Raw genomic sequence first — 26,899 nt, forward strand, 5'->3', positions numbered from 1 at the left:
TGGAGGTTCTGTTCGGGGCTGGTCCGGCAGCAATTCCAGCTCCTGGAGGTTCTGTTCGGGGCTGGTCCGGCAGCAATTCCAGCTCCTGGAGGTTCTGTTCGGGGCTGGTCCTGCAGCAATTCCAGCTCCTGGCGGGTTCTGTTCGGGGCTGGTCCTGCAGCAATTCCAGCTCCTGGCGGGTTCTGTTCGGGGCTGGTCCGGCAGCAATTCCAGCTCCTGGAGGTTCTGTTCGGGGCTGGTCCGGCCGCAATTCCAGCTCCTGGAGGTTCTGTTCGGGGCTGGTCCTGCAGCAATTCCAGCTCCTGGCAGGTTCTGTTCGGGGCTGGTCCGGCCGCAATTCCAGCTCCTGGAGGTTCTGTTCGGGGCTGGTCCTGCAGCAATTCCAGCTCCTGGCGGGTTCTGCTCGGGGCTGGTCCGGCAGCAATTCCAGCTCCTGGAGGTTCTGTTCGGGGCTGGTCCGGCAGCAATTCCAGCTCCTGGCGGGTTCTGTTCGGGGCTGGTCCTGCAGCAATTCCAGCTCCTGGCGGGTTCTGTTCGGGGCTGGTCCGGCAGCAATTCCAGCTCCTGGAGGTTCTGTTCGGGGCTGGTCCGGCCGCAATTCCAGCTCCTGGAGGTTCTGTTCGGGGCTGGTCCTGCAGCAATTCCAGCTCCTGGCAGGTTCTGTTCGGGGCTGGTCCGGCCGCAATTCCAGCTCCTGGAGGTTCTGTTCGGGGCTGGTCCTGCAGCAATTCCAGCTCCTGGCGGGTTCTGCTCGGGGCTGGTCCGGCAGCAATTCCAGCTCCTGGAGGTTCTGTTCGGGGCTGGTCCGGCAGCAATTCCAGCTCCTGGCGGGTTCTGTTCGGGGCTGGTCCGGCAGCAATTCCAGCTCCTGGCGGGTTCTGTTCGGGGCTGGTCCGGCAGCAATTCCAGCTCCTGGCGGGTTCTGTTCGGGGCTGGTCCTGCAGCAATTCCAGCTCCTGGCGGGTTCTGTTCGGGGTCCTGGCCCCTGGCACTGGGGATCTGACAGGAGGGCAGCAGGACAGTCTCCAGTCTCTGACTGGAGGCTCGCAGGGTTTAGGGGGACTGCTCTGCTGAGAAGCCTCGGCCACATCGCCAAAGCCCCAGGACGTTCTGATTTCTGCAGAGAAACTCTCAGGAGGTCGCTGGACTTGAACAGTCTTTGCTACTCCTAATTCAGATTTTACTCCAGGCACTCCATTAGTTTCACTCTGGATTTTGATCTGCTTCACTTCTATACAGTCGCCAGTCTGTGCTTTTGTAATTAGAAAATATTTTTAAAGAAGTTATACCCATAGGATCGGGCCAATGCCTCTGTGCACACACGTGTAGTACAGCAGTGCCCTTCTCCCTGTCCTGGGCCTGGGGGTGTCCAGATGTGTGAACAATGACAGCACATCTGTTTACACTCCTCCAGCAGGGGCACTTCTGACAGGATTTGATTTCCTGGGAAACACCAGCAATGCTGGAATTGCAAAACAACTTCTTCTCGACTGTCTGAATTGTTGCAGGTTCTAGGATCTTGCTGCAGGCTTTTAAATTCATCTGCCCCCCCCCCCCAAATTTCCATTTTTTTATCATCTTCAGCCTTTACCAGTCTGGAGTTTCCCTTGTTACATGTATCTGCTCAAAGTAATAAGTGTAGAAATTGTTTTTAATGCCATAGCATTAAAAACAGATATACTAAACCCTGCTGAAAGTCACTTTATTTTTGATTCTCTGATTTGCAGGGGATCAATAGCCTGGAAAGCTGTGAGTAGTATGGACAATTCATTTTTCACACTGTTCAAGAGCCATGGACTTAATCCTGTATGTGGCAAGTTTGTCAAATTAACAGATTCTTCAGTTTTGTTCTGGCTGCTGCCAGGGATAAGTAAATAAAGATGGAAAATCCACCCATCCCACCAGGAGCTGGCTCCACCTTGCACACATTGCAGCCCCAGAAGCAGGGATGGTGACTTTTACAGGGACAGCTGTAAACCAGATTTTTTGGGCACAAGATTTCCTGGGGGACCCCCAGGTTCCTGCAGGTTCAGAGGAGCTGAATTCAAATTAACAGGGCCTGGCTGACACTCACTCCAAATTCTGAACACAAGAATAAACCAGACTGTGCAGCTCCATGTTAGCAAAAAGCATTATTGGATTTACTCTGCAGAGCAACTATGTGATAAATAATTTCAATCCTTTAGTTAGTCACTGTAAAGAAGCTCCATAAATAATTACTGATTTACTGACAGCAATTTAGTTGGTCTAAGAACCCAAGATTAATAACACACTCTGCTTGTTCTCTGGAATAATAGCTGAGGTGCCATTTCTAAACATTATATATCTTTATCTTGGACTCTGATAACTGTCAGCTAATCCTGACCAAAGGAGCTATGAAAGTGCAGCTAAAATGGAGATTTCTTTCATCTCAATAAATCTCTTCCCCTTAGTGCCTATTTTTGCCATAGTCAGGTTTCTAGTGAGGCAATCTTAATTTATTAGTTTAATCTGGGAAATTAGTTGCTGTAGGTTTTGGTTATATAGATCAATGGACAATAAAAAACATTTTGACTTGAGTGAGATTTCCTTTTGCAGGGATGCAAAGAGAATACTGGAATATTTTAGGCCATTATTGTTTCAGAGACTAAAATTCAAATACTAATGAAATATTGCACTGAAATCCCTGGTAGAGGGAAGTCTCTTGGTGTCATGCAATAGCTCTCTACATCTGTGTAAAGACAAAACACATTAAAAGTTCCTATAAGTAACAACTGTTACATTGGAAGTGCCCCCTCCCCCAGTATTATAAACTGTGTTTTAAAGACAGGAAACAAGGAAGCATTTTTGGAAGCTTCTAGCTGATTTAGGAGTCTAAGTCACATCATTGGTGACATGGGACTGAGGCCATGCAGTTGTATCTTCAAAAACATTTGTTGAGAGTAATTGAACCACAGCCACTATTGGAACATTTTTCTGGGTCTCATTTGCATCTGAGGAGTTGAGGATGTTTTAATGTCTGTGCCACCATGACTTAGACTTTAAGACCTGTTCAGTCTTTTACTGCTTGGCCTGGCAGCTGCCCAGTCACTTATGGAAGCAGGTTTAGCTCTTCAAATCCTTTGGACCTTGTGGTGCTTAGTGCAATGGCATGAGAAAAATTGGAGCTGGCTACTTAATCATAGAGCTTAAGTGCTCAGCAGCAGATTACAGAATACCTCCATAGTTAGGCTTGAATCCAGGCTGAGCAAAAAGCACAGAAGTGCTCGTGGTGTTTATTGAACAGGGTCCAATTAGTGTACAGGGAAAGTAACCAAATGCCTTTATCCCTGTGCAAATGCACAATGATTCTGTGCTCTCACACGGCTCTGAGATGGGACTTGGGTCTGTGCTCCCCTGCCCCTCCTGGATCAGCCCAGGCTGGGTCTGTGCTCCTCTCTGAGCCCTCCTGGATCAGCCCAGGCTGGCTCTGTGCTCCCCTGAGCCCTCCTGGATCAGCCCAGGCTGGCTCTGTGCTCCCCTGCCCCTCCTGGATCAGCCCAGGCTGGGTCTGTGCTCCCCTGAGCCCTCCTGGATCAGCCCAGGCTGGCTCTGTGCTCCCCAGAGCAGTCCAGGCTGGGTCTGTGCTCCCCTGAGCCCTCCTGGATCAGCCTAGGCTGGGTCTGTGCTCCCCAGAGCAGCCCAGGCTGGATCTGTGCTCCTCTCTGAGCCCTCCTGGATCAGCCCAGGCTGGCTCTGTGCTCCCCAGAGCAGTCCAGGCTGGTCTGTGCTCCCCTGAGCCCTCCTGGATCAGCCCAGGCTGGCTCTGTGCTCCCCTGAGCCCTCCTGGATCAGTCCAGGCTGGCTCTGTGCTCCCCTGCCCCTCCTGCAGCAGCAGCAGCCCAAAGGCAGCCCAGGCACAGCTCCTGTGATGCTGAAGGTCGAGGCTGCTCCTGCCTGCCTGGGAGAAGGGCACTGAGCCAAACGGGCTGCTTGCTCTTTGCCTCCATAACAAATAGGTTTTAGATTGTTCTTTTAACTTTTGGCCCTTTGCAGAGTTGTGTTTTTCCTCTGGGGGGTTTTGGAGGATTGACAGGCCACCTTCACTTGGCTTTTTTAAGTCTAGGTTGCCTCTCGGCACACTTGTGTTTGCAGGTAACATAAAGTATTTACTTCTTTTCCAATTTCTTTCGTTTCAAGCAGAGATGAAATTCAGGGACTTGTTTAATGGGTTGAAAAATCTCCACTGCTACTCTGATACTGGACTGCAGTGTACCTTGTGCTGTTTTGTTCCAAGTTAGGGCATTTTCCCTGGAATGTAATTTTCTTCATCACGGAATGCAGTGTAAGGGAGAGGCTGCATTTCAGAAGCATATACCTGGTTACAAAACATTAGTTTTTTCACCTCAGTGTTCCCATTTTTCCTGGAAATGTCCCTTAAGTGTTCATTAGAGAGACAATGGATCAGTGTAGCACAGATTTGGAATAAGATTCACACCAGGAGGTGTGAAAAGACAATATTGAGATAGAGAATGGAATTCTTTTCATACATGGGACAGAAATACTTTGAAGACACAGTATCAGTTTCTGATTTCTACAAATATTTTTCTTCCTCTTACATTTCCATTCTGAAATTAGGTTTCTGTAGAAAGACCTTGTATTTTCTCTTTTTTTGGAGTGAAATGGCATATACTGTAAACTGCTGTCTTTAAACAGTAATGACTTGCTCAGGACTCCTTGCTGGTAGCTAGTGAACCACAAATTCATCCTGAGATGAACAATTTGAACAAAAAGCAGCACAGCATTTACTTGAACTCAGCAGCAAACTTCTGTTGAGGAGGGTCTGTGTCAGTGTTTACTCCCCAGGAACGTTTGGGTGTTTGACCTAAACACAGACAGCAGGCACGAAGGTGTGGGGGTGATTTATTCCAACATTGCTCTCCTTCAGCAGAAGCCAAGATTGATTTCTGGTTCATCATGAGTTCCATCAAATGAGGAGACAGACCCAACAAGTGACTAAATATTTTCTAGCTGGCACTATGTATAACCTGCTGCAATATTCCGTTTTGGTAAGTCTTCAATATTTTTGCAGTTAATCACTGTGACTTGAGTCACACAACTAAAAATTACACGGGAATGGCAAACTGTGAACATTTGTGACAAGATTTCAGCAGACAGTCTGAACAGCAGTACTTACTGTGAGGGAGTTAATAAATGTCAGTGTCTCAGTCAGCTCCAGAATAAGACCTGACATAAACCCCACTGAAATGATTGGAAACCTTCCAATAAATTAGGCTTCAAATTGGAAGGTTTATCTACTAAAGTGGGATGCTGTTCAGTTGTTCGTATTATTTGTAGCATACTATCAATTACAATATTTTTATCTTTGAATAATGTCACTGATCATATTTATCCAGAATGTCTGTAGCCTTCCTGTGAGAGCAATCTTTCAATCCTGAAACTTCCTGTCCTGTCACTACCAAATTCTGACAGCCTGCCAGCAGCTTGTGTTTTTCTGCTTCACCATCCTCTGCTTAACAGGAAGATAAGTGAGACAAGAAAATTAAAAGTAAAGAAAATGTGAGGCAGCCAAAAGGGCTCAGGTTTTCAGCTCATAAATTGTGAGGTGTATAGACATACTGATATATAACCATGTGCACATGGAAACCTCTAAAGAGTGGCAGGCTTGCATCTGACTTAGAATTTAACTTATAGCTGGGAAACAGGAGTTCAACTGAAATAGACAGCTGAGGTTACATGAACTCAATAAAAAATGTAGGGCCTAACTCAAAAAACCCAGAATCTTTAACAGAAGTCAAGTGATCTCCTCATTTGTCTGGCCAGCTTCTATCAAGTTCATTACTCTTTCTTGATTAAATATTTTCTAATGATTTCTGCCTGAATGAGAAGCAGAGAAATGGGAGTCACCAATCACTCCTCAGGCAGACTGTGACAGCAATGTGTGAGTCATTTCTGTTCAGCTGCATGCAACTCTTTAATTCTTCTTAACTCTAAGGAAAAGGGTCCCATCAGCAACCAATATCCTAGGGGTGTCAATTCTGAGGGGAACTTCTACTCTGTTATAGCTGGCAGTAATTAGAGATGGGGAAAAAAAAGTTTCTCAGGAATACATTTAATAGTGAGAAAAGGGAACCAGTGCAGTGATGCTGAACATTTAAGTTGTCGCAGCCCATTTGTGTGATGGAATTTATTCATCCAGGCGCTGCCCCTGGCTGATCCCTGCAGGTCCGGGTGCCCCCGAGCTGTGCTGCAGCCTGCACACAGGATTTGGGCTGGGTGTGTCCCAGTGTCACACAGGATTTGGGCTGGGTGTGTCCCAGTGTCACACAGGATTTGGGCTGGGTGTGTCCCAGCCTTACAGAGGATTTGGGCTGGGTGTGTCCCAGTATTACAGAGGATTTGGGCTGGGTGTGTCCCGGTCTCACACAGGATTTGGGCTGGGTGTGTCCCGGTCTCACAGAGGATTTGGGCTGGGTGTGTCCCAGTCTCACACAGGATTCGGGCTGGGTGTGTCCCGGTCTCACACAGGATTTGGGCTGGGTGTGTCCCAGTGTCACACAGGATTTGGGCTGGGTGTGTCCCAGTGTCACACAGGATTTGGGCTGGGTGTGTCCCAGTCTCACAGAGGATTTGGGCTGGGTGTGTCCCGGTCTCACAGAGGTTTTGGGCTGGGTGTGTCCCAGTGTCACAGAGGATTTGGGCTGGGTGTGTCCCGGTCTCACAGAGGATTTGGGCTGGGTGTGTCCCAGTGTCACACAGGATTTGGGCTGGGTGTGTCCCAGCCTCACAGGATGGAAGGGTTCCTCCCACTGCAGGCAGCGATCCCGGGGACAGGGCAGGGCAGCAGCTCCCATCCAGCCTGTGCTCACAGAAATGGAACGGGCTGGATCCCCTGCTTTGGCCTTCCACACAAAGGAGAGGGAAAATTAGTCCTTTCTCCCCAGCCACCTTTCATTTCTTATTTTTCTCTTTTATCTACTTTTCCTCGTGAGGCTGATCATAAATGCTGCCTTTTCTGACAGAGCACTGGGCTGCTCTGGGCAAGATAACAAACACCTGCTCTTTCTGCCACTTTCCTCATATAAAATAACTTTTCTTATTCTATTTCCTTTGCTGCCAGTTCTTATTTGGAATTTGGATCCTAAACCAGGACTGTATTTTCCCAGGAACGCTAAATAATACAATGCTTGGTAAATTGTGAGGACTTTATTTATTTATTTTATTCTGTATTTTATGACATCTCAAAATAGATTTGGTAACTATTCCTACCCGATAGAAAAGACAGAAACAAAAGCCCTTTATCTTCTTCATTTCTGGCTGCTGTGTTGACTTGTTTTAAAGTGTTGTCTTTCCTTTCTTTATTGAACATTGGCTTTTTCTGTTAACACTGGTGTGGGTCAAGGTCTGATCCAAAGTTTGCTGCTGTTAGTACCGAAACGTTTGCTGTCATCAGGAGTGCTCTTTGTATCTATAATAATAATAATAACGAACAGTGTGTAAACACTGTAAATACTGCACACAAAAGCGCCCAAGAGAAAACTTTTCACAGATGAGGGCGCCGTTCCCTGCTCTGTTTTTGAACCTCCCGGTGTTTTCCGTTGCTGAGGAGGAGTGGGTGGATTTTTGGCTGGGATTCATCAGGGTTTGCTGTGCTGGTCACCCCAGACCCACCGGGACACTCCTGGTGCTCCGTGGGGCTGCTCCGGGAGCCTGGGACTCTGCTGCCTTGCCTGAGACCCGGGGAGAACCAGAAACAGAACCAGGGAGAACCAGAAACAGAGGCAGAACCAGAACCAGGGAGAACCAGAAACAGAGGCAGAACCAGAACCAGGGAACCAGAGCCAGAAGCAGGGAACCAGAGAAGCAGAATCAGAGAAGCAGAACCAGAATCAGGGAAGCAGGGACACAGCAGCTGGGGGCACTCGGGTCCAGCCCCTGTGGGAGGTGCTGCCCTGGGCCAGTGGCCAATTCCCAGCCTCTCCTGGTAGCCCGTGCCTGACACAGCCCTCAGGAAGGGCCTCTTGGTTTCTCTAGAATGCCACTGAAATTACTAATCAGAAAATCCATCCTAAGTGCTGCCTCCAGTTTGGGTTTCCATGGAGACTGCTGACCTGCTGCAGGAGCAAGGCTTGGGAAGCAGCCCCAGTCTGGGAATGGGCTGTGGCTTGGCTGGAAATGCAGCAAAATTACAGCTGTGCACATGTGAGGCAGGGTCTGTCCAGATGTTATCAACTTCAGTTTCCTTCTTCAGATAAATCCTTGACTTGCTGCACCTGCAGGTTATGAGAGAGCAGAGAAGCCAAGCTGGAGAGCAAGAAACATTCCAGTAAAACCTGCCCCCAGTCAGGGCTGGACACAGGGCATGGCCAAGGCCTCATCCCCACTGTGCTCTGCTGCCCTGGAGAGCTAAAGGGTCACAGAGGTAAAATCTACAACCTTCACTATGGGAATCCATTCACCTTCCCTTTGCACATTGCATGGGAGCAGAGCACTGGGTTCATCCGAGGGGCAAATACTAATAGTAATACTAATTATAATACTAATACTAATTATAATTATAAATATTATCATCTCATTATACAATTATCATATAATTATATAAATTATATTAATAACAACAATGATAATAATATTTATTATTATTATTTTTATTACTACTACTATTATTATTACTTATTGTTATAAATTCAAAGTAGCTACTTCTACCTTTGTGCCCTTGTTCTATCCCTAGGAGAGAAATCCCTTCTGCAGGAACTGGCATCTTCAGAGCCCCAAAGTCCCTCCGAGAGCATTAAGGGTTCAGAGCATTGAGGTAACTCAGCAGCGCTGCCATCCCAGCACCAAGGCAGCCCAGCAGGGAGCAGGGGGGGTCAGAACTGAGCAGAGGGCAGAGAGCAGCTCAGGGGGGCCGGGATCAGGGGGGCCGGGATCAGGGGGGCCGGGATCAGGGGGGCCGGGATCAGGGGGGCCGGGCTCACACGGCCCTGGGGTGGGATTGAATGGATGTGAATTCACTGCAGCATCTCCTCCCCAGAGTGCCCCAGAGGATCTTTGCAGAAAAACTCTCAGCCAAGGGTGGGTTTCTGTGTGTGAGTACAGGCTTAGTTCCAAATGAGCTGCTTACCCCCCAGGCTTTATCGAGAGCCACAAATTTGTGTTTTTCACAGAACCTCAGTCCCCTGGGCAGGCAGAGCAGTGTCCAGAGCCCACGTTAAAGGAGAAAAGGAAAATGCAGATTGCAGAAAGGGACGTTTACAGTATCTGATGTAAGTTCTGGCAAGACCAAGGCAGAAAAGCCTGAGGAGTTAAATGAACTGGAGAGGTATTTATGGGAAGGGAAGGGAAGTAATGTAATCAGCTTTGGAGAATGAAGAGGGGAGCAAGACCTGTGGACAGGTTTGATTGCCAGGAACGGAGCCCAGCTGCCTCTCACATCCCAGACAAACACAGCTTGACTCGCAATTACTTTCATTTTAGAAACCCCACCATCTGCAGGGAGAGGGAGCAGAAGGTAGAAGTGGAGGTAACATAACCCCTTCCCTATGGCCGTCCCAAAATTAATCCTGCAAAAGCAGCAGTACCTGTAGAGCACGTAGGAGGCAATTGCCTGGGTTTTGTGACATCTGTTCTAGTTTCACTTGAATAGATAATGCCAGGTAGGTGAGACAGAGAATGGGAATGACTACACGAGTGATGAGAAACAAAATTGTTCTTAAAGGATTATGGGAGGCACCTAGTGGTAGTGATGCACTTTAAGAATGTTAATTGCCAAATAAATAACTGGAATTTGCCGGTTTTTAAAGATCATGAACTAAAAATACAACTCAAACTGAAAATGTTAAAAAAGCATCACAATTGTTTGTAGCTAATGGTCAGGCTAGAAATTTAGGTCTCAAGTTGCTAAAAAAAGAGGATGCTGGCTATTTATGCAGTGAAAAGAAGGGGCCACAGCTCTAAGTTCTTCCATTCTCACTGGGAAGGTGCAATGCCTCACAATCTACAGCACACAGAAAGAAAACAGAGTTTAGCTGTTTTGTGCTTCCCAGTGTGCATTTCTTGTGGTGTCATTACCGAGGCTGTTATCTGAAAAAACAGCTCCATTAAATGGAAAGCTGTGATATGGAAGAAGGAGATTATCTCTGTTTCCTCGTTAAATTGCTGCACTGATGCACAGCCAGAAGGGACTGAGTTTGAGATGTTCAGAGGGACAAACGCTCTCCTAACGAGGAGCTGTCTCCGAGTTGCTGAGCAGTGTTTTGGTGCTGGTCACTGTGAGTTCAGGACCATGTGGGAGCTGCAGGGGAGGACAGGGAGGTGCTCAGGGCTCGGCACACTCAGGTGAGCTCTGCAGGTGGGAGCCTTGCTGCTCTCAGTCCTGGGAGCAGGACTAAAGGACTAAAGCTTGTCTCAAGCTTTCTGAGGGCTGCCCTGGGCAAGGCTGTCCTGTGTGCCAGCACCTGGGGGTGACATCTCTGGGCTCTGCCATGACCCCCAGAGCAGAGCTGGGCTGGCCCAGAGCAGAGCTGGGTTTGCCCAGGGCAGTGCTGGGCTGGCCCAGAGCAGAGCTGGGTTTGCCCAGGGCAGTGCTGGGCTGGCCCAGAGCAGAGCTGGGTTTGCCCAGGGCAGTGCTGGGCTGGCCCAGAGCAGAGCTGGGTTTGCCCAGAGCAGAGCTGGGTTTGCCCAGGGCAGTGCTGGGCTGGCCCAGGGCAGTGCTGGGCTCCAGGCTCCTCCTGGGAGCTCAGTGCCCACTCCTGCCATGGTCTGGGCTGAGGAGAGGCTGAAAATCAGCGTGATTTCAGAAGCTGGTTTGATTTGAATTCCGTGGATTCAAAGACAAATGATTCCCAGGAGTGGCTTTTTTGAAGTCATGGCACAACTCTTTCCCTTCCTGTCCACTGAGACGCTCCCAGGAGGCTCCCCTGATCCCAATAATCTCTGCTCTAAGCACAGCAGAGCACAGCACGAGCTTTTTCTTCTGCAGCACAAACGTTCCCTGCATTGGGTGTCTGAGGCAGACTATTCAGCAAGTGTAAAACAAGAACTGAACTTGACAGAAATGCCTTCAGACAACCAGAAAGTGTCTTTCATTATTTTTTTTCCATCTGCATCGTGGAACTGAGTGCAGAAATCCGGATTTGTGACGCTCTGGGTGATTCCTGCTCCCCTGCTGAAAAAAACCAGAAGACAAATCCCCACAGTGCTGCAGTGGGGTGGATTTTGGCCTGTGACAAATGCACTGGCATCCCTTTTTCTGTGTTATTCGTTCTCCTGGCTGGGTTTGGGGCAGAGGAAGCAGCAGCAGCAGCTCCCTGTGCAGAGAGGAGGCACAGGCAGGTAACACGGGCAGGTAGCACAGGTAACACAGGCAGGTAACACAGCCTGGCTCTCCCTGCTCCCCCTGGGGTGCAAATTCCACCTGCCATGGGGAAACCTCTGCATTCAGCTGGGAGAAGTTCACTCCTGAAGAGGAGGAAGCAGTGAAACACCAAATAATGGATAGTCTGGCTTTTAGGGACTAATTCTGGGCTGCTTTTTGCATGCTTTATGTTGGTTTGACAGGTGAACAGGCAGGGTGTTCCACTGACTACACTGCAGAGATTTTAATGCACAGTATGCAATCTAAAGGCACGATATTCAGCTCACCACAGAGAATTTTTTTATCAGTTGTGCTCCTTGCTGCTGCTGCAAAAAGCTTCAGAACCTGAACCTCCCACACAGCCACCAGGAGAGGGTGGAAGGGCCACAGGCTGGGGTGAGTGCTGAGCTTTGCCTTTTCCCTCCATGCTCATGCATTTCCCCCTCATTTCTTTCTTTCCTTCTAGAGATGGCAAACTATCACAAATTAGTGAGACGTGACTGGCTAAGTGAGAGGACATCACACAAGAGTCACATTTAGGTGACCTGTGCAGAATCTGAAACAAAAATACCCAAAGGGAACATTTACAGTGAACATCATGTGAATTTTAAGTTGTCTAAAGCCTACTATATAAGGCCCAAGTTCTCCAAGAAGCATTTGATATTTGCCTAATTTGGGATACTTTTAGAGGGTAAAAAACTTGGTTTTGTTTCATTCTGCATTTTCCTCCAGAATATTATGAGCATGAACTAAAACCAGGGTTTTGCAATGGCAGAGCTGCTAATTGTGCTGCAGTTTTGGTCTGGTTTTTTGTGTGTGTTTGGTTTGGGGTTTTTTTTTGTCTTGAACCGTTTTATGCTTTATTCTCTGTTTGTGAGTAAATATCAGCAAATGCTTAGCTTGGAGAATGCTCAGAGGAGCACACACAGTGCCAGATCCAGCCTGGTTTTATTCAGTAGCTACAGAAAACAACAGGGCTGAGAGGAAATTTCGTTTCTCTTTGGTAAATGAGAGGCTGGAGCAGCTCTTTGGGAGCAGCCCTGAGCTGATGGAATTCCTGGGTGGAGATGCAGGGCTCTGCTGGGTGGCAGCACCTGCTGCAGGTGGCACACTCAGGGTGGAAATCATCCTCGACAGGATGAAATATGGCCCCTGCATTCCAAGAACATATGGGATTATTGAGAAGGAAAATTGTGTGAACAAGGGCAATTGCAGCAATAACTATCCATGACATGGAGGCAGCCAAGCATAACACAGATATAATGAAAATATTTTTAAAGGCAAACATGATGTAAGCCAGCGCCAAAATGATGTAATTTATAATTCTGTCGTGAATGATAAATGTTAATAACCTCTGTGTGTCACAAAATAGCAAGAAATCTTTCTTTTATGTGTACCTTAAGGATACAAAGGGAAGGTTTATTTAAAGAAGATGAAAAACTCTTCTCATCTAAATTCCAATCTTTAATTTTTCAAGATATAATTGCTCTAGCTATTTCTCCACATCTCACCACATCTGCACACCTCTGCAGGCAGAGGAGCAGCTGGCAGTCTGTTAGCCATAGAACCAGCTCTAGCCTTGTTAATCATAGAACCAGTTCTAACCTTTGTTAATTATAGAACCAGCTCTAACCTTTGTTAATTACAGAACCAGTTCTAACCTTTGTTAACCATAGAACCAGTTCTAACCTTGGGAACAAGATCTGCAGGGCTGCACCCTGTGAGGGAGCTGAGCAGACTGAGATGTGACATTTCTGGGTTCCCATCACCATTTTCAGATAAAAGTGGAAGAGTAATGAAGTTTTCATACAGGAAGTATTAGTTAAAATCACTTCGGAGCTGCTGTGCACTGAAAGCATTCCTGGAGCCAAAACCTGAGCCCCAGGCACTCAGGCAAGGTCTGAGCCCAGCTCTGCCCTGGCTGTGCAATCCCAGAATCTCGTCCTGCTGCTCTCTGGTAGCAAGTGTAACACAGAGATGGATATAGAGTTTAACACAGGAATGGATATAGAGTTTAACACAGGAATGGATATAGAGTTTAACACAGGAATGGATGTAAAGTTTAACACAGAAATGGATATAAAGTTTAACACAGAGCTGTGTGTAAAGTTTAACACAGGAATGGATGTAAAGTTTAACACAGAGCTGTGTGTAAAGTTTAACACAGGAATGGATATAGAGTTTAACACATGAATGGGTGTAACGTTTAACACAGGAATTGATATAGAGTTTAACACAGGAATGGATATAGAGTTTAACACAGGAATGGATGTAAAGTTTAACACAGAGATGTGTGTAAAGTTTAACACAGAGATGGATATAGAGTTTAACACAGGAATGGATATAGAGTTTAACACAGAGATGGGTGTAAATTTTAACACAGGAATGAATATAAAGTTGAACACAGAGCTGTGTATAACATTTAACACACAGCCATTGCTGCACCTCACACGGACCCACTGCAGGTCTGTCACTGGAGCAAAGCTCTCAGGTGTAATTGCAACAAAAGCACTGACAGGGAATTCCATTGTTGTGCTGTTGTTTACAATCCATGTCAGGAGAATAATTTTAAAAAGTCCTTTTAGGAAATTAAGATTTCTTATTTATTTGAGGGGGGAAAAAACAACAAAACTAAATTATTTTACTACTTACTGGCAAAGTCATTCTTGCTACATTACCAATTTTTAAAACTCACATTTCATTCAATTAAGATTTCATACTGTTGACAAAATGATGCTGTCCAAAAAAAAAAAAAATTGTAATAGCTGCTATATACAAGCCCATAAATAAACTGTGAGATTTTCAAGCTTCAAGAGACCGAGGACAGGAAGAGATTGTTTGAAGATTCATTTGAGCATTTCTTATTCAGTACATTTGCTGCATTCAGTACCAAGAAAAACACCTTGAATCAAAGAAAAAGAGTGGATATGGATGGCAACAGGAGCCATTTGGACTCTGTGGGATTTTCACCAGTTGATCAGAGACAGAAGCAGCCCCAGCCCCACTGCAGGGTGATAAATTCAGTGCTCAAAGCTCATGGGCCAAGATCAAACTGCTTCACCCTCAGGTACAGCACAGGGGCAGGAGGAGCTCAGGGGACACAGGATCATCAATCATCAATAATTAATATTCAATAATCATTAATCAATAATTAATAGCCAATAATCAATAATCAATGCTCCCTCAACACAGAACACTTCCACTCAAAAATATCAAAGCAAACATTTTCATGCTCATCTCACTTCTGGGGAACAATTTTAAAACAGTGAATAATAAAAAACTGACTTAGCCCTTTGTACCCCTGGCACTTTGGCTCTGGTTTGGGGTTTTTTTCAAATGGGTCTTGGGCAGTCCCAAAATGATCAATAGAGCACAGGAGGAAATGCAGGGAATGAAAATTGTGCAGAGGGAAATACTCTTAAAAATTAAGATTAAAAAAAGAGAAAAGAAGCTTTTCTGTGTTGTCTGTTTCATTCACAGAACTCTGTGCTATAATACAGTGACTAGAACAGAAATGATCAAGGAGGGTTTCGATTTGTATTTGTGGTCACAGTGTAAAAAAACAAAAACAAACCAAAGAAACAAACCAAAACCAAAAGAACTCATGTGCTCCAGTATAAAAAAAATTGCTTAAATACATTGTCTGCTCACAGTACAAACTCTGAACACTCTTATCACAGTACTCTTCTCTTCCATCTCCTCTGGGCATCCCAAGGGCTCTGTCCACGGGGTCTTTTGGGGAAAAAAAAAGTGATTTTCAGGCCAAGAAAAGCCCATATATTTGCACAGGTGTAAGACAGAGCAGTGCAGAAAAGTCCAGAAAACCACACACAAAAGAAAAGACAAAAGAAAAAAGCATCTCCAGATTCAGCTTGTACTGACCTGTTTGGAGTTAGCTGTCATTGATGGAGTTATTTAGCATTAGTAAACTTGATTGAACCCATGGATTTCATGGCTGTGTTTGGAAAGGTTGGGCCAAACTGAAGCAGATTCTTTTTTTTTTTTTTTTTTTTTTTTTTTTAGTGCAGGAAGGAAACATGGGCAAAACTTGGTTTGGAGCAAACAGAAATGAAATGCATTAAGTTTTTCTAAACTTTCAATTCCATGTCTTTTGGATTAACCACTTACTAAATTAATTCAGTCATAACTGATGGGCATTTCCTGTTCCCTAAAGATCGATTTACTCTCATTTTACCTTTGGATTAAGAAAAAATAAAAAATAAAAAATTAAAAAATTAAAAAATTAAAAAGAAAAAAAAGAAAAAAATTACAGTGTTTTTTCCTCCTTCAAGACCCTTCATAGCAGTACTGAAGCAGAAGCCCTGAATGCTGAGCAGAGCTGAAGAGCACACAGGAACGTGTTCCAGAGCTGTGTGCAGGACAGGATGCACAGACTGGACTGGGCTGGGGTCTCCACAGTCCCTGCGTGTGTCCCACCTTGTCCAGGGGTACCAGGAGGAGCCCCAGCCCTGGGGCAGAGCAGGGCCAGGCTTGGTGTGGGATCAGCAGCCAGGGTGGCCCAGGACTCTGTGCTGAGAGGGGAGCAGGAGCTCCTGCAGCTCTCAGAGCTGATCCACTGCCCTGTGCCACTGGCACTGCTTCCCCCGGCTCCTCCTGCCATTCCCATCCAACACCACGCCTTGCATTTCCAATCAACCTCACTTTGATAATTCTGTAAGGTAATAAATGTAAACACAGAGAGCACAGCAAGTCTGGAATGGTCTCATTACAACATCACAACGGGAAGCATTTCATTTTAGAGTATAAAAATCCATCCTTTCAGAGGTATGTTGCTTTCCCTCAGTTCTGGAATGATTCAGAGAGCAATAAGCCCTCCTTGCATACCGAGTGTTTTCATCATTGCTGACAAAAGCATCCAGTGTATATTTGTGCTGGTCATTTTTACAGCTATTGCTAACAGCCAGGTGCTAGAACGTGTTACAGTTCTGAAGGCAAGCAACGAGGGCTATTTACTCAGGAAAACAATATGGCAATTCATTAGGCAGTGACTTAAAAACCCCAATTCTCTCCTGCTCTTGGCAGTGAGAAGGAGCTGGTGGACACGGTGTCAGAGGTCCTGAGTGTATGGCTTGGTTTTCTCAGGGGGCTGCTCCTGCTGTCACACCGCTGATAAATCAACACGGTTTGCTGAATTGGAGCTTTTATCCCAGGTGTTCAGCTTCGTGGGGCTCGTGCCTGGCCTGTTCCCAGTCATCTGGAAAATAAAATAGTATAGAAAATTGATTGATTTATTTTGCCAAGCCACTCTTGCCTGGATGAAATAAAAGCTTGAGAGCATCTATCCACATTCCAATGTAGTCACAGGGTCGAGAGAGCACATGCCATAAAGGATTTTTAAACAGTTACTGCCAGGAGCTGAGGTGATTGGCAACGATCACTTAATCATAGCTGTCACTTCAGAGGGCTGGTTCTTTATGAAAACAAACGTCTTCTGTCTCAAGACAATCTAAGGAGGGCTAGAAAAAGATATTCACGTGTTGGTTTAAGAGTGAGAATCAGAGAGCCACCACCATCAGAGCAGCACATTGCCAGGACTGCAGGAATGCAGAATTGGCAATTGGGAACAGCCCTATGAGCCACAGCCAGGGCTCATAAAGCTCTGTTTGCTTTTATTTCACACTTGCACAAAAGCAGAGATTTGTCCTTTGCTTTCAAAACTGATATTGGAGCTGCAGCTCCACCTGGTTCCAGCTGTCTACACCTTGCACTGGGCTGGTACTAAAAACACCCTTGGGCCTGCTCTGTTCTTTCCAGCAGAATTTAATGTGGAACACTCAAATACAAGAGGGGCAAAGGAGCAATACTTACAATGTCTGAATTGAAGGGCTTCACATTGATGTTGCGAGTTGAGCTGCTGGTGAGGGACCAGACCTTGGTTTTGTGCTTAAAGGCAGCTCTGACCTTTGGCAAAAGCAGTGAGAGCAGTTGAAATAGTTGAGTTTATTCGAAATAGTTGTGTTTGTTTGAAATAGTTGTGTTTATTTTCACAGGTGCAGCCTGCAATCATTTCCCCTTTTTCCTCCCTCCACTCAAATGTCACTGTGCTATCAAACAGCAAACAATCCAGCCCTTCACTCTTCTTTGTCTTTATGGAGGTTTTACAGGACTCCTTCACATTTCCTAAGGAACTGTCGAGCCCCATGGAGCAGGAGGAGCCCCATGGAGCAGGAGGAGCCCCATGGAGCAGGAGGAGCCCCATGGAGCAGGAGGAGCCCCATGGAGCAGGAGGAGCCCCGTGGAGCAGGAGGAGCCCAGCCAGGCTCTCCCTGGGCTCCACACATCCCTGATTTTTCCAGGTGCCACCAGGACACAGAGCTGAGCCATTTAAAGGTGCTGGATCAAACCCCTGGAGATGGAGCAATGCTCTCCACCAAGGTGAAAATCAAATCAGCTGCAGAAAGGACACATGGAGAGACAAGAGGGGGAGATTTGTCAAGGATTAATGGCTGGAAGTGGCTGACCAGTGTTGGAGAGATTTTCAGATCAAGGAGAGTTTTTCAGGCCCACTCTCCTGTAATTCTTTATAATACCTGTGCATTTCTGTCTGGGTGCCCTGGGAATAAAGCCCTTTTTTCACCCAGACACTTCTATTCCCAGCCTATGGATGTTTCTTTACAATGTCTGAGTTTTGCTTCTCAGAAATAAATTCTCCAGAAGAATTCCCACTGTTTAGCTAAAGGAGTATTTTAATTATGCACAGCCTATGATGGAGCCAGTAGGACCTGCTCTCCAAAAATGACAGCTCACATCAGCTGTGTATAAACTGGTTTTTGTGGATATAAATTCTGAAAAGTTTCTGAATTTAATTTCTCATGAGGTTCTGAAAAAATGACAGCAATTCAAATATTTGTATTTGATATAAAACATTTGAAACTTGAAGATTTCTAAGCCTGGGAGAGAACAGAATAAAGAAACATTTTTCCTCCCTACCTTTAACCTGCCTGCTTCATTTTAGTTGATTTTAATAAAGATCAAGAGTTTCACAGTCAGACCTGACTCTCCAAAGTGATTTTGGCAGAGATCACAGCAGTGAAGTGAGATGGAATAGGCTGGCAAACATTAATAAAGGATGATTTCAGTGTGGGAGGGCTGGAGTGCTGCTGTAGCCCAGGAGGCAGCAGCAGGTCCAGGGGCAGAGCTGCTCATTGGAAAAAACCAAAAAAAAAACCAAAGCTCAGGGTCTCAGTGAGCACTGCCCTGGCAGCTGGAAATGCTTCTCCTACAAACCACAGCTTTTCACACTTGCAGCTCCTGCTCTGCCACGGGAGGAGAGGATGCTGCAGCCAAATTTACATCAGCCTTGGCTTGGCTTTATCCCAGTGGCTTTAATGAGGCCTTAATGCAAAAAGATGCCTCAGTCCCCTGTGAAAACCTGAACTCCCTGCCAAGAAAAATACCTGGAATATTTCTACTCAGTGTGGTTTCCCATCGGGGACTGCATGAGCAACATCCAGAAGTATGTTTTACTGAGAATAATATTTATTTTGCTCCGTGGAACTGCAGCTGTGGCAGAGCCCCCAGCAGGGACTGCCAGAGTGAGTCCTGCTCCCACATTTTGGCATTTTCACCTGGCAGTGCCTGCTCAGCCCTCCAGCTTCTCTCCTGGCTCCCGAGCTGCTCCTCTAATCTTTGTTCTGTGCTTCACACCTTTCTTATGCTAATTAAAACGAGTGTCAAGCACGGCTCAAAATGCTGAGAGTCCAAAAGCCAGAACAGTCAGGGATTAATTAAAGGAAAAAGGGAATCGGTGGCATAGCAGGCAGTGGTAATGGAGAAAGCCAGTTCTTGCTGCACACTTCTGTTCTTTGATTTGCTAACACCAAATTTGTTAAACACCATTTGGTTACATACCTCCGAGTTCAGAAGACAGTGAAACAGGAACATGAAAAACCCCTGAGAAGGGAAAAAAAGGGAGAAGGGTGAGGTCTGGCAGTGACAAACCAAATACAATGATGTGTTTCTGTCAGCACAGCACAGAGCAGGCACCAGGAGCTCTGTAAACATCTGAGAGCACTAAACCAGAGTGTCCCAAGTGAGACTGGAGAAACCTTCAGCATTGCTCCCTGTGGGGCTGCTCTGCAACTGTTCCTCCAAAGGAACACCTCCCAAACTTTACTGTACTGAAGGGAAAATCTGGCTGAAAATATGCAGCAATTCTTGTTCCATGACAACAAGAGAACTTTTTGTTTGTGGTTGCAAAGGCCAAGGAGAGGGAAATCTCTTAGGGAAACACCAGATCAGGATTTTTCAGGTTAGAAAAGCAAGGTGTTAGCACTAGGAAAATTTTCACGGCAGAATTTTGCTCTCCTTGGGCTTTCAGCCCAATGCAAAGTGAAAAGGTCTCATCCCTTTCCCTCCCAAAACAATTCCATTTTTCTGGTGGCAGCACTCAGCACCAAGAACCCCGTGTCACTATTTTTGTATCCACAGTGCTGATTGTTCCCAAGACAAGAAAGGGCTGACAGGAGATGGTTTTTGCTTCCCCTTTGTAAGCACAGCTGGGGTAAGAGCTGTGCCTCCCTGCGTGCTCAGGGCTGGCCAGATGTTCCCATTCCTCCTTGGACACAGCTGCATCCCTGGGCTGCTGTGCCAAGGACAGGAGGGTTGATTTTCCTGCGTGCAGGAGCTCGGGGAACAGCTCTGCCTCTGATCTCTCCATAAACTCCTGTTTGCTTTCCCTCAGTCTCACTAGTGAAACCTCAAATTGGCACTGAAAAATTGGCCTGGTATCTCTGCTGAAGAATCCTGCCTGTGGTACACAGTGCTGCAAGAAAGAATTTCATTTCATTTAATTTCTAAAGCTCAGTGCTGTCTCATTTATTTAATTATTGCTGCTGGAAACACTAAGGAGCAGGATACAAGTTCTGTTCAAACAAAGACAAGGATTGCCAGCACACTATGCTCAGCACAGACTTAAAAGACAGAGGAAGGAACACAGAATAAAATACAATAAGCACAAACATGTGAAAACATTACTAATGATCCATTTAATTGGATCTCAGAAGCACTTCTGTAGCCATAAATTTTCCCACCAGGTACTTACTTGTAGTGAATTAAAAACAGCAAATATATACTGGAACACTAAAGCATGGGCATTGACAGCCAAAATGCCAAAGATCCACGAGCTGCCCAAGATTGGTAAGAGAACAGCCACGGCTTTAGCTGTTAGTCTGCAAGAGAAAATGGAAACAGGAGCATTAAAGAAATGCCAGCCTGCACACCAAAGGCTTTGTCAGTCATGTCCTGGCAGCACAGCAGCAGGTGGAACTCTTCTTTACCATGAAATTCCTTTAACGGGCAAGATTTTAATGATTTGTTCATCTGTGAAAATGGGGATAACAGAGCGTTGGTATCACACAGGATAAATGCAGCTGGTGAGTCAGTAAGTGAGGAGCAGGGAAAGAGATCTGAGAAATGGCCATAAAATACATAAAATACATAAAATAATCAACTACATCAAATACATCAAATACATAAAATACATGAAATACATCAAATACATGAAATACATGAAATACTGCAGCCACCCCCTGAGCTCCCAGGGGAGTTTCACTGTGTTCGTGGGAGCCTCGTGCAAGAGCCACGAAGCACTGAGCACTGCACAGCCATTCCTGGTCTGGAATCCCCAAAAAACTCCCCAGGCTCGGGGCAAGCATTGCCATCAGCAGCTGACACGACACTAACTAACACAATAACTAACACAATAACACACTAACTAACACAGTAACTAAAATAATAACACTAATATAATAACACTCAATAACTAACACAATAACACACTAACTAACACAGTAACTAACACAATAACACACTAACTAACACAGTAACTAAAATAATAACACTAATATAATAACACTCAATAACTAACATAATAACACTAACTAATATAATAACATTAACGTATAACCCTAACAAACATATAACACTAACATATAACTCTAACTAATATAATAACCCTAACTAATATAATAACCCTAACTAACATAATAACCCTCGGGCCAGAGCCCCGAGCAATCCCCTGCAGGAGCAGCAGTGAACCCTCACAGCCAGGACCCGATTTCAGTGGCCCAGGACCCGATTTCAGTGGCCCAGGACCCGATTTCAGTGGCCAAAGGTTTTCCTGGCCAGCTGAGAGCAGCTGCAGAGCTGCGAGGGACAAAGCAGAGGGGACCATTCGTGTCTGAAATGTGCCAGGTCTGATCCCAGCTTCCAGCACTACAGCCCTCTGGGACTCCTGCTGCAGCCCGTGGGACTCGTGCACATTTATCACAGTCAGTGTGAAAAAATAAAATAGAAAATAGAAAATAAAATAGAAAATAAAAAATATAAAATGAAATTACAATAAAATATATAAAATAAAATAAAATATAAAAAATGAAATAAAATAAAGAAAAATAAAATAAAATATAAAATAAAATTACAATAAAATAAAAAATAAAATAAAAAATAAAATTAAACAATGAAATAAAAATGAAAAATAAAATAAAATATAAAATAAAATGAAATGTAAAATAAAATATAAAATAAAGAATTCAGTGTAAATAAAATATCAGTAAGTTCAGAGGAGCCAAGGGGCACTAAAGGAGCAGGGGCAGGGAGGAACTCAAAGTCAGTCCCTGCTTGCTAAGGCCGTGGTGTTCCAGAAATGATCAGATTCCCATTCGGGTGGAGGGAAAAGGATGGAGGGAGATTCGTGTCTGTGGTGCAGATTAAAGCCCACACTGAGAGAAATGCACTGAGCTGCCTGACAGGGACTGCTTGTAATTACAGCAAACACCAAACAAATGAGAATTCTGAACAGCACAATCCAATGAAGAAATCTTTTAATTAAACTTAGAGACAAGATGTCTCATTCACTGCAGTGACCTGAGCACACACTTCATTATCTCCTCAGCTGAAAGTGTCTCGTGAAGTTTGTAGGGAACTGTGGGACAGGGAAGCATCTGGAATTTTTTTCTGTTCTGGTTTGGGGTTTTTTTCTGAATTGATTCATATCTCTGTATGCTCAGCCATGAATATTTCTGCACAATTCAATTCTTCAAGGAGTTTTTTTTTAGCCAGAAAATGAAGGAATATCTTAAAGCCTGAGGTCCTATTTAAATTTTAAACTGCATTTCAAAAGATACATTTTTTAAAACAACTTACACAAGTTTATTTTATTTTTTTTTTTTTGTGAATCAAGGATGCTTTGGGGTTTCCTCTGGCAGGATTAAAGTTCCTCCCCAGACTCTAGGACAAAAGCTGCTGCACTGGGGAGCTGCCCTGAGGAAAATGCAGCTGTGCAGGAACATCTGGGCATGGGCCAGGTACAGCAGCACAAACCTCATCCTCACACTCTCACTTCCATCACATTCCCAGGTTGGAATATCATTCTCCCCAGATGTTTTGTTGCCAAAAATGTTTTCATTGGTTCCTTTTGAGGCAGAGCATAAAAGGCTTCACCTGATCTGCAGCTGGGGGCAGAACAGAGTCAGGCAGTCAGTGCCAACATTGTCAAAACCATTCTTACAGTTCGGATTTTCAGAAGCCTTTAACATTGCAAATTACTCACATAATTTAAAAAATCAGATTTTAATAAAGATGGCTCCTTATTAAACCCAGAGTTGAGCACATGTGCAGCAGAATTCCACAGCTAAAATGAAAATACAATCCAGATGTGGGATTTTCTATGCAAAAGCATTAATGATTCATGCACACTCATTTAGAAAAGCCATGTGAAGGTGAAATTCATTTAAACTGAGGGTCAGCTCTGCCTGTGATTCCCTTAAATCTCATTAAGACTTTTTTGAACTTTTGCCTAATTATTGCACAGCTTTCTGTGCTTACATGCTTGGAATTTCATCCTATGTAGGAAATGATTCCTTCAGTGTGTTTATGGAGCTGTTTTTAACCAGCTCTGCAGTTCCTGGTGCTCTTTTATCTTCTTCCACTTACCCTTCCCCATCCTTATTCCATTTTAATCTTTGAACTTAAAAAAGAAAAATACTAACTGTAAAATGCTGCTTCAGAATGCCATTAAGGCAGCAAGGTTAAAAAAGTCCTAGAAATACAAAAGTTAATGTTCCACTAGGTGCATTTATTCTGACACGCTGCACATACTTTATTTTTTTTTTTATTCCCATTTTACTTTGCTACATCAATATTTTAGTAGATTAGTTCTAGTACACTAAGATATAGGGCACAATCAAATAGATGTTGTTTTTGGAGAAGGAACACTTCCCCATGCACGGCTTAAGCTGTGCAACCTAAAAAAATACAGTTCCCAGCATTTATTGTCCATAAAATTGGTGACATGGAGCAATAATTTGGGGCAGGGGCTGGGCTGACTTGGCAGGTTCAGCCCCACCAGGAATTCACAAACCTGACCAGAAGGTTTTTTCTTGGGCCCAAATGTGTCAGAAAACAGAATATCTGAATTTCTGCTGAGTGCCCCCTTGGCCTTGGCAATTAACAGCCTGTTAATTATCACTACACTTCTCAAAGCTCAGGTGTTGTCACTTTTCTGCAGTCCAGTAGCACCAAATTCGGGGAGATTTTGTCTCTCTAAACCCACTGAAGGATCAGTCCTGGAACTAAATTCATTTGGAACAAAAAAAATCCAGCACAGAATCTCCTTTCTGTTGTTCCATTTTGCCACGTTTGGGTTTTTTAGGTATGTACCTGTCATTACTCAGACAGCTTCTGGAAAACACAAAAATACTTAGAGTCTGATTAAATTTTTATATCTAGAGACTATGGGAAAGCCTTTGGGATATTATTAGCTGTACATAGCCTACCTGTGAATTCAGGGCTGTTCACTCTGCCCCAGCACCAAAACCCTCCCTAGCTGGGCTGCAGAGGCTGCTGGGGCTCCACTCACCTGGGCAAGGTGTGCTCAGGTTTGTGAGAGCTGCACCCCGGCCTGGCAGGTGCAATCCCACTCACCTGAGCCCTGCAGAGGAGCCAGGTCCTGGCAGCTCAGGTGTGCCTCTCACCTGAGCCCTGCAGAGGGGCCAGGTCCTGGCAGCTCAGGTGTGCCTCTCACCTGAGCCCTCCTGGCTGAGCCCCTCTGGCACAGAGCCCGAGATGAGCTCCTTTTAAAAACCTCAATAAAATTTTCAGACAATTCATTATTCATTATTATTCATTTAACCACAGCATGGAGGTGAGAGCAGAGCAGGTGGCTGGGTGTTCTCCTAAATTAAATCAAACTCTGGACTCTGCCAGTCCTGATCTAACGGGCAGAACTTCCACCCTAAAAGGACACACGTGGATTTTCCTTCTGCTCTGACTCCAAGCAGCAGCTCCTGAATTCCTGCAAATACAAATGTACTTCCTCCTCCTCCTCCCTGTCCTGCCTGCACACACAGTCAGGCTGATGGCACAAGGAATGCTCTTTAATCAGCACACACAGTTGCTTACCTAATCTTGGGTGGTTTCTAGGCAGAGCTATAGCAAATTAAAGAAAAAAAACCAAAAAAACAAGAGAAAACTAATAACTGCAGAGGCCATTTCCCCTTTCCCAAATGTTATTTGCACTTTCAAAATAATGGTGTGAATCTGACTAAGAGCCATTTACAGTCACTTCACATCATTGCTTTCTCGTGGGTGTCATTTATAGCCCAGGAAGAGGCTGCTAAATGAAGGCATTGTAACTACAGGAAAAAAAAAATAAATCCAGGCTGCAACAGCAACTAAATTCAGGTTGATTTTTATCCCGGAGTGGGAAGGGAGGTGGAATTGTTCCTCTTCTGTCACTGCCAGTGTTTAACAGCCTGCCCTCTCAGCGCTCACAGAAGGGAGATGTTGCCAAAGCAGCCTCACCTCTCACACCTTCCCAAAAATCTCCACCTGCCTTTCGAGGACACAGCCTTTGCCCAGAACACCTGGGCTCAAATCACTCCTTTGCCCAAGGGATTGCACTTTTCATTTGTGCAGAAAACATTCTGGCTCCCTGCTGGATGCTCATCCTTGCCTCTTGAACCTGTCCCACTCATATTGAATAATTAAATATTCTCTGGCTCAGAGAGAGAAGGTGAACTCCACAGATTAGTCACAAGGCATTCCCTGAGAGAGGAGAGTCCTGCCTAATCCTTGCTTTATTAATATTTCTGCATTTATATTAAATATTCAGTAGAGCAGGGACTGGAACTCAAGTCTCACTTCAAATCCCCATCAAGCCAGACAAAATTAAGGCCATGACCAGAAACGGAGCTACCTCAGGAATTTTAATATGAGAAGGCAATTCCAGGGGCTGCAGCACTGACTTCTGACTTAAGCACCTAACCAGGGATTTAGGAATCTCTGTCTTGCTAAGGCTTTCCACAAATCAAGTCCCTTGTCACCTCCATTGCTTCCAGATTCTAAAAATACAAAAGAAAACAAAAAACTTTCCAAAAATCAAGTACTGAACCAAGATATGTCCTTCTGCTTGTCTTTAGTGCAAGTTATTAAAAACAAATATGAGGAATTAAAGCTTAATGTCCTTGCAAGCTGAATTTAAGAAGTTTGTGATTTCCCCAGGGAAACCAAACTTGCAGTGGGATTTCACCATTCTTTTCCTACAGTTCCTTTCTCCAACATTTTTTTGGTTCTAATTCTCTCACTGCACTGCTGTTGAGACAGAATTCTCTGCTTCTCAATCCCCAAGCCCAAGGCAAGAGCTAATTTTCCACTGAACTTTGCCATTAAGTCGTCAAAGAAAATGAGAGCTTATTCTGCCAGCAGCAGAGAGTTCCACAGCCAATTAAGGGCTGTTAATAATTGGGTGTGGATGGGCAGAGCTGCTCCTGCACAGCCACTGGTGCCTGTTCCCGGTCCCAGGGGCTGCTCTGCTCTCAGTGAAATCTCCATTACTGGGGGTGCCTGGGCTCTCCTGCTGTGAACAGCCCTGCTCCATATTTGTGCTTTAATCTCCAAATTAAATTAATCCATTGTGTGTGCCTGTGCTGCCTCTCGTGCTCTGCTGCTCCTGGAGCATCACTTGAACCTCAGGAGGAGCCCCAGTGGAGCAGAACATGTTTTTTCTCTTTTCTCTTTTCTCTTTTCTCTTCTCTCTTTTCCATGGCAACTGCTGAAGGAGCATGCAGGACCAACCTCCAGCCAGGCACTGCAGATGTGCTGAGATCAATGCAGTGAGCAGAGACAATCCTGGGGCAGGAACCTTGCACTGCTGCAGCTCTCTGACAGCCAGACAGAATGGACAGAGTTTCTGCTTCACTCACACCTTACACTTCTTGCAAATCCCAAAAAAAAAGTGTGGCTGCTGAAAATGCATGGGACTCCAGAAATGGGTGACAGAACAAATTTCCCAGGAGAGCTTGTTGAGGACCATGGCCAGAAGCCAAAATAATTAAATTCTCAGAAAATGATGTGGAAAATGAAAGGAGTTTGAAGGGAAAAGAATTGGACCTGGTCCTTACAATAGTGAAGATTTATTCCTTTCTTGAACACAAATGTTCACTTTCCTATTTCCCACAGTGTTTGGTTATTCCCTGAAACATTCTGGAGTTACTTTGTAGAGCTATGAGAGGGGGAAAAAGAGACAAGAAAGTATTACCCACT

At 45.1% G+C, this 26,899-nt stretch overlaps 1 protein-coding gene across 1 annotated transcript in view; it reads right to left on the reverse strand.

The window, feature by feature from the left end:
• Positions 1–13,914: 13,914 nt before the first annotated feature.
• The window catches only part of ADGRD1 (adhesion G protein-coupled receptor D1), a 113,064-nt gene continuing 100,079 nt past the window's right edge, over positions 13,915–26,899 (reverse strand). The window contains exons 22-25 of the mRNA XM_088175854.1: positions 20,400–20,526; positions 19,208–19,249; positions 17,165–17,257; positions 13,915–16,550 (exon numbers count right to left, since the gene is read on the reverse strand). Coding sequence (XP_088031980.1) covers positions 16,455–16,550; positions 17,165–17,257; positions 19,208–19,249; positions 20,400–20,526 — 358 coding nt within the window. The 3' untranslated portion in view covers positions 13,915–16,454. The remainder of the gene's footprint in view (positions 16,551–17,164; positions 17,258–19,207; positions 19,250–20,399; positions 20,527–26,899) is intronic.

Source organism: Sturnus vulgaris, chromosome 19, assembly GCF_052056855.1.
Source record: "Sturnus vulgaris isolate bStuVul1 chromosome 19, bStuVul1.hap1, whole genome shotgun sequence".
Taxonomy (NCBI): domain Eukaryota; kingdom Metazoa; phylum Chordata; class Aves; order Passeriformes; family Sturnidae; genus Sturnus; species Sturnus vulgaris.